The 12,724-nt window shown below is 45.5% G+C and overlaps 1 protein-coding gene across 1 annotated transcript; it reads left to right on the top strand.

Annotated features, from left to right (window-relative positions):
* Positions 1-498: 498 nt before the first annotated feature.
* LOC140701986 (uncharacterized) lies at positions 499-8,452 on the top strand. The gene is made up of 9 exons (XM_072979783.2): positions 499-697; positions 2,201-2,543; positions 2,736-2,867; positions 3,074-3,153; positions 3,472-3,577; positions 3,681-3,776; positions 3,890-4,039; positions 4,132-4,204; positions 4,496-8,452. Exons 2-9 carry the CDS (start codon positions 2,436-2,438, stop codon positions 4,540-4,542), a joined length of 792 nt encoding a protein of 263 aa, XP_072835884.2. The 5' UTR covers positions 499-697; positions 2,201-2,435; the 3' UTR covers positions 4,543-8,452.
* The last annotated feature ends 4,272 nt before the right edge of the window (positions 8,453-12,724 follow it).

The following is a 12,724-nucleotide window of genomic DNA, read 5'->3' as shown; positions in this document are numbered from 1 at the left end:
AGCCTGCCACATTCCATGATAAAAGTTCAACTTTAGATGCAGATTTTGGGTTGCTTTCTGGGGCGCAACGCCATACTTGAGTGTCTGGTGCCCCATTTCGCTCCTGAATGATCAGTTCTTCTGCCTTTGAGGTCATTTCCCCTCTTGTGGCAGAGAGAGTTTTAATGGGGTTCCCTTCCTTGTATATCCTTAGCTTCTCCAGACCAGGCTGGGATCCATCTGATGACTGACATCCTCTGTAGGCGAGGGGAGCAGCTGGTGTGGGTAAAGGATAATCTTTACGGGCCCAGTCTTTATTGTTTTGATTTCTTTGTGTCTCTTTACTAAAGGAAGATCTTTCAACTCTACCTGGGTAGGTAGTTGTTGTTAAGTTTGGAACTATGGAATCTTAGTGAAATTGGGCTTTTTCTTTGGTTTTCCCCCCTGCAAAATTCCAGGGTGAAGGCTTCTTCAAATGTTTTTGTTTTTTGCCTTCCAATAGTCAGTTCTGGGGAAAAGCTGCTAAAGGAGCATATCTATTGCCCATATGCCACTCGGAGGTGGAATCGGAAATAGTTCCAATTGAGCAAGCTGGATGTATCTTCTCTTTGTGTGGATGGTATACTTGGTCATTTCTGTGGGATATAGTATCTTTTGAAAGATGCCTGAAGAAGAATGGAGGAAAATATGGAAAATGAGGGTGTTAAGATTTATGTCGGTAAGAATAAGGGAAAAAATTTTAAAACTTAGTTTAAGATGGTATTTAACACCGTTAAAATTAAACAAGATTAATGCCAATCATCCGAATGTCTATTGGAAATGTGAGAAGGAAGTTGGTACATACTTTCATATGTGGTGGGAATGTGAAAAAGTGCAAAGATTTTGGAAACAAATTTTCAAAGAATTAAGCTATATGTGTGGGAAAGATATAGAATGTAATGCTCATATTGCTTTGTTATCAATATATGAGAATGTGGAATATGACAAAATGACTAAAGAATTGATAACTAAGTTATTAACAGCAGCTAGACTGATTATTGCTAGGCAATGGAAGTTAAAAACTGAAATGCAAATTGAAGAATGGTACAAAGAAATAGTGTATGGAATATAGCAATAAATGATAAATTAACTTGTAATTTAAAGATTAAGAAAGGAGAGCTAAAAAGGAATGATTTTTACGAAATATGGGGCCATCTTGGAAAGCACTGAAGTGCCCGTTTGACAGCTGTCAAAATCAGGTTCAATGCATTTCAATGGGGGAGAAAAAAATTCACAAAAAATTAACGGTCTTTATGGTCTTTATGTATTATTTCTCCCAATATTTCCTTTAATCTTGAGGCCCAGATGGTTGTGAAGATCTTATAATCCACATTTAGTAGAGAGAGTGGTCTGTAATTCTTGATTTTGTTTTCTTTTCTGTCCCCTTTTTATGTATTAATGAGATGTGTGCCTCTTTCCATGTATTTGGTATTACCCCCTTGGACTCAATATCTTCGGTTAACTTCTTAAATTGAGGAGTTAAGATTTCTTCAAACGCCTTATAATATTCAGCTGGTAATCCGTCTGGTCCAGGGGATTTCCCACTTTTCTGTTTTTTTCCATGCCTCTTGAATCTCCTCCATTGTGATTGATGTGTTTAATTTCTCAAGTTGTTGGGAGTCAAGCTTCCATTTTGGAGATTTATTCAAGTACTCCATTTGTTTCTCCTGCTCTACTTCTCTTTTCTTAGAGAGGCCAGCATCGAATTTCTTTTTCAATCTCCTTTTGCGTATAAATTTCCTTCTCTTGCTTATCCAATATTTCCGTAATTCTTGTTTTCTCTCTCTCCCTTTTTTTATTCTATATGCTAACATTCTTCCTGGCTTATTTGCGGCCAATCTGTTTCCGGTCCCAAGAATGCCCTACAAAGATTTAGTCCAAGATGTCTCCAAGGCCCCACCCCACCCCCTCTCCCTTTCTCACCCGGTTAAGATCTTCAGGAGAAGCCTCTCCTTTGGCCCCTCCGCCTGGGTGGGGACGTGAAAGAGAGGGACTTCTCTGCCATTCCCCCCAAGACTTTGGAATTCCTCCCCAAGAAAAGGCCAAAATGGCCCCATCTTTCCTAGATCTTTGGTCCGGGCAGAGAAGGTATCTCTCCCACATTCACCCCACTGTCTACCCACAGAGGTCAGTTGGGCACTCCAAGCCCTCATTCCCGTCTCCTCTTCTCCCGTTCTTCTAGGTTATCCAGGCTGAGAAGCCTGTTTGGGAGAAAGGACCAAGCTGAAGGGCAGAGACCGAGGAAGCTATGGGAGAGGCTGCCCTGCTACCGGAGGAAGAGGAAGGTCCACCCTGCCGGCGGGCAGAAGACCGGAGGCCTCCCCAAGGCTGCCAATGTCACCAAGGCAGTTGGGGAGCGCAGACCTTCCTCCCGATGCTCCCTGGAAGCATCGAAGCATTCCTCCGAGGACAGCCTCATGAGGTGCTCCCTTACAGCATCCATGTGCTCCTCGCTGGATTCCAGCGATATCTATGATCTGCCAGGGTGGGTCATCGAGCTCGCCATGGCCAGCAGGAGACAGCAGGTATAGCCCTCCTAGGAATCCCCCCTTGGGGATCCCAGGGTGTGGGAGGGGGAGGGGAAAGCCTCTCCTGACCTTCCCCTCTCCTCCAGAGCCCTCACGGGGTCTGTCTTTGGGGGAATGTCAGGAAAGGCAGAGAGAGAGAGAGAGAGAGACTCCCAAATAATGGCGACCTTCTCCTCCTCCCACCTCCAGGTTGTCCTTGATGAACAACTGGCTATCAGGTTCTTCAAGGACATTAAAACCTGCACCATGGATTCCTTGGCTGCCAACAGGGACCAACTGGCTGTCCCCTATACCAAGGCAGAGCTGGTTGCTGCGGTTGTGGTGAGTGCTGGCGCCTTCCTTTTCAGTTTGAAAGTCCATGGGGGGCCCTGGTGATCCTCCCTGCCAGCCGGGCAGCCCTTTAGGGAGACGCGGCCAGTGGACAGCAACGGATGGGTATCCGAATGGGGCAGGAGGCCTCCCCCTGAAAGCCTCGGGGGACTGACCTCTCCCTCCCACCTTCCCTCTCCCTCCTTGATCTCTTTTAGGAGCTGATGGAGGAGCAGCTGCTGGAATCCACACCCAGCGACCTCCTGCCTTGGGCAATGGTTGCTCTCTACCAGCTGAGGTAGGTCTTCTGAGGTGGGGTGGGGGCTGGGACACTGCGTGGGGGGGGCAAAGGCTTAGCAGATGGGTGGGGGTTGTGAAGCAGAGGGAAGGGCAGGAAGGTGAGACAATTGAAGATAAAGGGGTGAAGGGTCCTGTGTGCATGAAGGGCAGGGGAATCAGTGGGGCAGGAGAGAACAGAGGAAGCCCCCATGGGGTGGCCAGCCCTCACGCCCTGCCAAAGAACTGGTCTGCTGGAGCACCCTCTCCCACCAGTCGTAGGACGAGCTTCCCTCCCTCCCGGCCCCCCCATCTCATGTTTTCCTTTTCCTCTCCACAGCAAAATGCAGCCAAGGACCCCGAAGGACCTGGAGGCCCGCTTCCTTCGCTTGGCCCTCTGTGCGTTGGTCATCCTGGAGGAGCCAAGCCAGGATCCGAAGGGAGAGGTCAGTCCTTGGCTTCCTTCCAGCCCCTTTTCCTTCCTTCCTTGGAAGGGGCTCCTGAGAAATCAAGGGGAAGCTCAACAAAGGTACCTTCCTTCTCTTGCAGGAGGCCTTCAGGAACACCATCAAGATGGGAGAACAACTCCTTCGGGGGCTGTTAGAGGAGGACCCGAGCAGAGACCACCTGCTTTCCATCGTGGAGGTCAGGACAAAGGCTGCTTGCCTGGGAGGAAGAGGAAGGGGCTGAATAACACGCACACACGCACACCTAAAACTAACTCCCTCGCCCCCCCAACCCTCTCTCTTTGTTTCTAGGTGTTCGGGGAGGTGTTTCCAGAAGAGAGGTCATCCTTCCTGGAGACTGCCCGGCAGGGACTCCCCCTGCCCGCTCCCCCCACCTCCAACCCTGGGCTCCTCCTCTTCCATTCCTTAATTGGAATGGCAAACGACCTGTTGGGGGCAGAGGTAAGTTGCCCGAATGACTTTGGGCTGGTCCGTTTGGGAAAGGGTGAAAAGGAAACCTCTGACGGTGAATAAACCTTCTTGTCTCTCTCCAGGTCTGGATGAGCGAGGCCGAGCCGGGGAGCGCAAAACAGCCGGCGGCGCTCCAGGGCCTCCAGGCCAGTCCAGGTAAGGGATCCTCTCCAGCAGCCCATCGGGCAGGATAGCTCGGTGAGTTAGAGGTTGGGGGTTCGATTCCCCACCGTGCCCCCAGTCAGAAGATCTTCACTCTGGGCCAGGGAGATTCTGCTCGCGTTTCACCTTTGAGTGCTTCCCCACAAAGACTCTTCCCCTGCTTCTCTGAAGCAATCTCTGTTTCAGGCATTGACGAGAGGGTGTGGTGAGACCCACTCCTTTGGAACCATCTCCTCTGTGCAATTATTAAGCTCTTCTAACGAGGTCCCCCTCTTCTCCACACAGACGATCTCCTCATCGAAGATCTTGAAGATGAGGAAGCCAGTTGGTGAGCACCTCGGAGCCCCCTCCAGATGCGGCCACCCAAATACATGCAGAGAACACCAGCCTTCTTGAGGAGAAGGAGAAATGGCTCAGCACAGAGAAGGGCCACTGGAGAGAAAGCGCAGATCACCTTCCCTTCTCTCCTTCTTGATGCTAACGTGAAGCCTGAAGAGCGAAACCCCTCGTGTCTAGACTGTGACTCAGACCACAAAATAAAAACAAAAAACCAAAAACCATCGGTCTCCAAGCCCGAAAGGAAGAAAATGGAAGAGACGCGGATTGACAAAAGCCAAAGCAAAATCCATCAGATGAGAGAGGGCGCACATCTGAACAATATTTCAGGCCTCACATCCACTGAAGATTGCTCAAGCGGGGCCATGGAGCTGGAAGCGGCACAAGAACTAATGCCAACAGGTTCCACCCCCTCTTTCATGCAGGAATCCGTTTAAATTATTCACTCGTTCTTCAAATGGCCCTGCTTTGCCAAACATCCTTGCCTGCCCCTTCCCACTTCCTGGGGGAAGATGCTATGGCAGATGTCGTGGCAGACGCTACATATCATTGCTGCCCTGGTGATTTTTCAAAAGGGGACCATCCTCACCACCTCAAATTCTTTAAAAAAAAATAAAAAAAAATAAAAAAAATATGTTATTCTCTTTAAAAAATATATAGGTTACAATCTTTAATTTTTAAGCTATAGTATTAATTAACTAAGTCTTATACAATATTTTAGTCAATTCCTTTTCATTATGATTCTATATTTTAAAAATTGTTCTTAAAAAGGAAAAAAATATTAAAAATTGTTATAAAAATTAGCCCATAGTGTTTTGCTATACAAACTTTTCTCTTTTAAAAAAATTAAAAAATGAAAAAAAAATATCTGTTATTCTCTTTAAATATATATCTAGGTTACAGTCTTTAATTTTATAAGCTATAGTATTAATCAACTAAGTCTTATAGAATATTTTAGTCAATTCCATTTCATTATACTCATGATTCTATATTTTAAAAATTGTTCTTAAAAAGGAAAAAAATATTAAAAATTGTTATAAAAATTAGCCCATAGTGTGTTGTTATACAAATTTTTCTCTTTAAAAAAATTAAAAAAAGAAAAAAATATGTTATTCTCTTTAAATATATATATATATATATTAGATTCTTTAATTTTATAGGCTATAGTACTAATCAACTAAGTCTTATAGAATATTTTAGTCAATTCCATTTCATTGTACTCATGATTCTATATTTCAAAAATTGTTCTTAAAAAGGAAAAAAATATTTTAAAAATTGTTATAAAAATTACCCCATAGTGTGGGGCTTTAAAAAACAACAACGAGAAACCCAAGTATTTGCGAAGGCTTTCACGGCCAGGATCCAATGCAGTGGTCAGGGAACAGGGGTAAATTACCCCAAATGGGGTAAAAATGGAAATCCTGGGGGTAATGAGGATGGCCACTGCAGGCATTTTACCCCCAGGCATTTTATTTCCGACGAAGCTGTGTGTTGGTGGGCATTCCGTCGCAGGGAGAGCGAGCCCTGGCAAGGAACTGCACAGGGCACCTGCCTGTCCTCACCTCCACAGTGTGTGTGTGGGGGGGGAGGCAGTGGACTGGGCCAGCTGGACTCTTGGCCCGGCGGAGCCCTGGCCGGGGCTCTCCTTCCTGCCTGGGCCCACCTGCCCAGTGCACTGTCAAGGAGGCCCCCTTCCCACCCCGCCTCCCCTGAGCTCATGGCCAGTGGACCTGCCGGCCCTCTCCAAGGACGCGCTTTCCCAGTGGTGTGGCAGGTCCAGACTGGCTGCCCGGACAGTGGCCACAGGTCCCGGGCGAGCACAGAAGGGGCAGGTATTGGCCATGGACAGCAAGAGCCAAGGGGTGGGTGGGTTATGTCAATGTAAACAAATTTGGGGGTGTTAAGGTAAAAAGGTTCCCTCACCCCTGATCTAATGGTTGTTGTGGGTTCTTTGGGCTCTTTGGCCGTGTTCTGAAGGTTGTTCTTCCTAACGTTTCGCCAGTCTCTGTGGCCAGCATCTTCAGAGGGACAGGAGTAGCACTCTGTGCTCAGGTGCAGTTTGTTTGGGGGTTGAATATTTATAGCTGCGGGATCAGCTTTTGTCCTTTTCAGGAGATGGGTGACTGTGGTGATCAGTGTGTTTTTGTTGCGGGTGTACTGTTGTGATAAGGAGGAAAGATTATCTGTCCCTGTGATGGATGGGTGTCGTTAGCTGGTCTTTTTTGTGCAATCATCCCTAGTGCTTGTGGCTGTGTAGATTTTTTTGACCTTTTGTAAACTGTATATTTCAGTGCCGGGAGCCAAGCTTTGCTGAGTTTTAAAATCGTCATGATATTTGGTGTTGTCCAGTATTTCAGTATTTTGAAATAGAAATTCCTGTCCAGTTTGTTTTAGGGCATGTTCAGCTACTGCTGATTTTTCCAGTTGTTTTAGTTTGCAGTGTCTCTCATTTTCTTTGATTGTGGTGTGGATGCTTCATTTTGTGGTTCCAATATATACCTGGCCACAACTGCAAGGTATCCAGTATACTCCTGCAGTGATGAGAGGCCCCTTTTGTTCTTTGCTGACCGTAACATTTCTTGGAATTTTGTGGTGGGCTTGAATAACGTTTGTAGGTTGTGTTTTTTCAAAAAAAAAAAATGCGGTCCGTGACCCCTCTTAGGTATGGCAGAAAGACTTTATTTGTGGGTGGCTGTTTTTCTTCTTCAGTTTGGTGTTGTTTTCTTAGTTTGATGGCACTTGTGGTTTCATTTTTGAAGTAGCCGTTTGCCCGTAGGGCCCAATTCAGATGATTGAGTTTGGTGCTAAGAGCTTCACAATTCCGATTTGCACGGTCCACCAGTATTTTGATTATGCTTCTCTTTTCTGTAGGTGGTGGTTGGAGTTTTTGTGTAGGTACCTGTCTGTGTGGGTGGGTTTTCTGTAGATCTTCTGTCCCAATAGGTCAGTTTTGTGTACGACCATGACGTCTAAGAATGGGAGTTGGCCCTCTATTTCTTTCTCCCTGGTGAATTGTATATTTGGGTGGATGCTGTTGAGATGGTTTAGAAATTCTTCCAATTTTTCTTCACCATGGCTCCAAATAGCCGGCTGTTAGGCAGTGTTGGAAAAGGGTCTTGATGTGCTCTGGAAAGATCATCTGGAGGAGTGTCAGAGTGTCCTTATTAGTACCTTAGTGAACAGAGATTCTACATCAAAGCTGATCAGTCTTTTTTGCAGGGTTGTGTTTTAGGGTGCTGATCTTGCTTAGGAAATGTTCTGAGTCTTTGATGAAGGATGAGGTTTGTCCAATGTGGCTCTGTAGGAGGGTGGCTAGGTATTTGGCTAATTCATATGTTGGGGAGCCGATGGCACTTAAAATGGGCCTGAGTGGGATTGAGTCCTTGTGGATTTTGGAGAGTCCATATAGTCTTGGTGGGAGGGCCAACTCCCGTTCATAGATGTCATGATCGTACGCAAAACTGGGGTACAAGGTCTACAGAAAACCCACCCACACAGACCAGTATCTAAACAAAAAAATCCAACCACCACCCACAGCAAAAAAGGGCATAATCAAAACTCTGGTAGACCGTGCAAATCGGAACTGTGAAGCTGATTCCACAGCTATAAATACTCAACTCCCCAAAAAACTGCACCAGAGCACAGAGTTCCAATCCTGTCCTCTGAAGATGAGGACAGAGACTGGCAAAATGTTAGGAAGACCAACCTAGGTTAGGAAGAGTGGTCGAGTAGACCAGATAGGCGGGGTATAAATCAAATAAATAAATAATTAAATGAATAAAACCTTGAGAACACGATCAAAGAGCCCGAAGAACCCACAACAACCACAAAAAATAATAATAAACAACAGAGCAAACCCCATCAGAAGGCACTGGAGCTTTTAAAAAAATAACCAAAAATAAACAACAGAGGAAGCCCCATCGGAAGGTGCTGGGGCTTAAAACAAACAAACAAAAAACCGAAAAATAAACAACAGAGCAAACCCCATCAGAAGGCACTGGAGCTTTTAAAAAAATAACCAAAAATAAACAACAGAGGAAGCCCCATCGGAAGGTGCTGGGGCTTAAAACAAACAAACAAAAAACCGAAAAATAAACAACAGAGGAAGCCCCATCGGAAGGTGCTGGGGCTTAAAACAAACAAACAAAAAACCGAAAAATAAACAACAGAGGAAGCCCCATCGGAAGGTGCTGGGCTTAAAAAAATAACCACAAATAAACAATAGAGCAAGCCCCCTCTCAGTACACCAATTTTTCAGGGAAAGACTTCCTGTATGGTCTGCAAATCAGCTAATCTTAACTGTGAAATCAAAACCCATATCCCTGATTATTTTGTCTTGCTTGAGACCAATTTGCCTATAAAGCTGTCACGACAGCCAACAATATAGGGGCAAGGAGACTTCCTTGCGGAATACCCAAAGAGCCTAGCAACATTCTGGACATTGGCTGGTCCACGCTATCAGAGGCTTTAAAAATGTCCAATGAGGATCTTCCTGTTTTCATTTATTGCTCAGTTATTTCCTTGCAAATCATTTCTCCTCTCAATGGGCCAGACGGCAGGCTAAGTGGCCAGCCGATCACACCCAAAGTCACAGGGGTTGTTGTGAGCCTGGTGCACAAATTCTATGCATTCGTTTGTTTCCATACCCAGACGATGTATTCTTCCATGGTATATTGGAGAGATTACGAGGCAAAAGAAAGAGTTGCATTTAATAGTTTCCATTTCTAAAATATTGTTCTGATGTGTCTCCCTCACATCTCATCAACGTTGACATCATTGCGACCTAGACAAGCCACAGAGGAAATGCTGCGGAATTGAGACGGTCTCATTCACTTGATTTCCTGTCTCCTCCTTGACTATTCTCAAGCTGTCATCGAGGATTGTGAATGCCAATTTCCTCTCCCGTCTCTACTGACTCCTGTGTGATGACCTGCCATGAATCGGTTTGGGGAAACCAGAGTTTCCGAGTGTGACTTCCCAAGGAAAGGATGATTTTTTCCTGCTCTGTTATCAAATCCTCTTCCATTTCGGCGTTTACCGAGTCCCTCCACTTAACTCTCGGGAGCAAAGTGCCATCTACAGACTCTAGTTATTTGGCAACAGCTCACACCTTGATCTTTCCAAAAGACATTTTATTCAGTACATTTTTTGAAATGCATGGACAGAACTTCCAGACGTTCTCATTTTCTACCCAACCTTCAGGGAACCCGACGTTTCTAGCAATAATGGGTTCTATTTGGCTGAGTCACAGAAAAAGCATATGGACTAAAGAAAGAAAAATCATAGTTAATAACAAGAAGTGAACAAATCCAGATTTCATATTATAGCCTCGGGGGAAAAAAAGAAGCAGCCTTCCTAGTTCAAATAATGTGTTATGCTAGATAATTTTGGTGGCTCTTCATGGCTAGATTTCCTTTCACTTTTTAATATCAATGGTATTGAACACAAAATCAATTTTATCTTTTCCATTTCCATTTAAATGCTGAAGAGACTTTCAACTGATCATTTTCAGCAAAACGACCATTGTTGCCTTTTCATCATGAGTTTTGTCTTGTGTAGGCAACACATCTACTCCAATGGAGAGAAAACTGGTGTTTTTCTGCTCAGAAATCAGCTAGAACATTTCTCTAATGACTCTCAGAAGCTATTGGTTAACTGCATTTTTTAAAAACATCTATCAATATTTGGGTGCCCATGCTGGAAAATCTCTTCCTCGGTCTCAACACAAAAACGTGGGTCAACAGCTCTTCAAGAGGTCCCAGGTCCCCATGCTGAGTTGTCAGCATGCATGCCTAATGCTTCCAAGAATTGTGGTTTTTTTAAAAAAAATAATCCTGGTGATGGTCTTCTGGGTAGGTCATCTATTCAGAGTCTTCTGTGCAGCCCATCTCTCCTGGTTGGTGGATCTTCTGCATGGATGAGAACTCCCGTTTCTTGAGCAGCACAGAAGGTATAGTTTGGCTTGAATCGGATGAGGGGTAGAATGGCTGGGTGTGGGTTTAGTTTTTAGGTTGAGCATTGGGGTTCCGGCTAGGGCTGTTGCTAGGGTTTGATTCAGACTGGGATGGGGTGAGTTTGACTGAGGAGCTTCTCTAATACAGAAACTCTTTGAGCAGAGTTTTTCAAGCTTTTTCGAGTCACATCCTTATTAGAGTCTTTATATGCTCTGCACCTTTCTTTGGTCCATACCAGCTCCACAATTAATTGAAAGTGTTTGCAGCAGTGTTCTCCTTATAAAGGGAGAAAGTCTGTTACTTCGTTTAACCCACGAGGTACTAGGGTGTTCAATTTAAGGATCCAGTCAATTTGACCTCATGGGTTAAACGAACTGCATGTTGTCAAATCAATTCTGATCAGGTGGCAACCTTTCCAGTGAACTCCTGGAGCAAGAGACGTAGGTAAAAAGGAGCTCAGAAGCAGATCAATTTAAATTCCAATAGAACACAGATCCCAGAATGAACCACATATTTTTGAGAATGGTCACACTTTTTGTTTTCAAACATGACATCTGGACTTATTCCTAAACTTCCTGATTCTGTTTTCTAGTTTTCTTTGCGCTGATTGCTTTGGTGACCTTTCAAGTCAGATTTCATGAATTCTTGGAACGGGCGACTGAACCTCTTCCTGAGGGATGGTCCTTTTTCCTGAGCTGTGCAACCGGTGGTCTCTGTTCTGCAAGAAGTGAATGGGAGGGGTCTCTCTCCCCAGTCATCACCTGCTTCCATTGCCCATCTTTATCCAGCGGAAGCAGTTCCTTTATGTTGGAACGATGACAAGACAACCTACTACTGCTCTTGGCTGTAGCTTCTGGGCGTGACCGCACATCCCGCCTGAAACTACAACCACGGGGTCTCCGGGCCTCCTATACCTATTCCCTCCCACCTGGCTTCTCCAAAGAAGGACCATCAAGATCCCACAGGACAATTCCAATGTTGTATTCATTTCTCCATGAAATTGGTGGCACCATCAGCTGTGGTTCACAACCCTGTGATCTCCGGACCTGGGATTTCTTCTCCTCCCACGGACGCCACATTTCTTGTTCCTGGACCACGACAGGATCTTCCATTCAGATCTCCAAACATTACGCCTCACGGCCTGGAAGATACGTCCTCAGTGGCCCAATTATTGGGGGAAAGCCTGAAAGCTTTCCACAACTATTATATCTACTTGCAAGTGGAACTCCTTCTCCCAGTTTGCATTATCCCATAACTCCTCCATTGTGCCAATGACCTTGAATGCTGTTCCTGCTCTCCTCCTCTGCCTCTTCAAGCAGGATCTCTTCCACTATGCTTTCAAAGTGCGTATTGCTGCCAGAATTGCACATTTGCTTCAAAATGTGGACTCTACCTTTGTCTTCTGGCACAACACTCTCAAAAGTGTCCTAGAAGGTCTGCAGAACATTCTCCTCTTGCACAGACCACCAGATCTCCAATGATCCCTTCAGCTGGTCCTCCACTGGGTAGCATACCGGCTAGCATTTCGACTGCTAGGAACCACCCTGGAAAGACTTGTATCCCTCAAAACGCTTTTCCTGGCTGCCATTACACCAGCTCACAGAGCCATTGAGCTGCCAGAACTCCGAGTGGATCCTCCTTTTCTGTGACTCCATCCTGACAAAGCAGTTCTTTACCAGGATTTGACGTGACTTCCTAAGGTCATGTCTGACTTTTATATATATTTCCATGTGACCGCACATCCCGCCTGAAACTACAATCACGGGGCCTCCGGGTCTCCAATACCTATTCCCTCCCATCCCGCTTCTCCAAAGAAGGACCATCAAGATCCCACAGGACAATTCCAATGTTGTATTCCTTTCTCCATGAAATTGGTGGCACCATCAGCTGTGGTTCACGACCCTGTGATCTCCGGACCTGGGATTTCTTCTCCTCCCACAGACGCCACATTTCTTGTTCCTGGACCATGACAGGATCTTCCATTCAAATCTCCAAACGTTACGCCTCACAGCCTGGAAGATACGTCCTCAGTGGCCCAATTAATGGGGGAAAGCCTGAAAGCTTTCTACAACTGTTCTATCTACTTGCAAGTAGAACTCCTTCTCCCAGTTTGCATTATCCCATAACTCCTCTATTGCGCCAATGACCTTGGATGCTGTTCCTGCTCTCCTCCTGTGCCTCTTCAAGCAGGATCTCTTCCACTATACTTTCAAAGTACGTATCG

The sequence above is a fragment of the Pogona vitticeps genome, chromosome 9, assembly GCF_051106095.1.
Source record: "Pogona vitticeps strain Pit_001003342236 chromosome 9, PviZW2.1, whole genome shotgun sequence".
Classification (NCBI taxonomy): Eukaryota; Metazoa; Chordata; class Lepidosauria; order Squamata; family Agamidae; genus Pogona; species Pogona vitticeps.
Note: the sequence above shows the minus strand (reverse complement) of the source record. Positions and strands in the feature narration are given on the sequence as shown.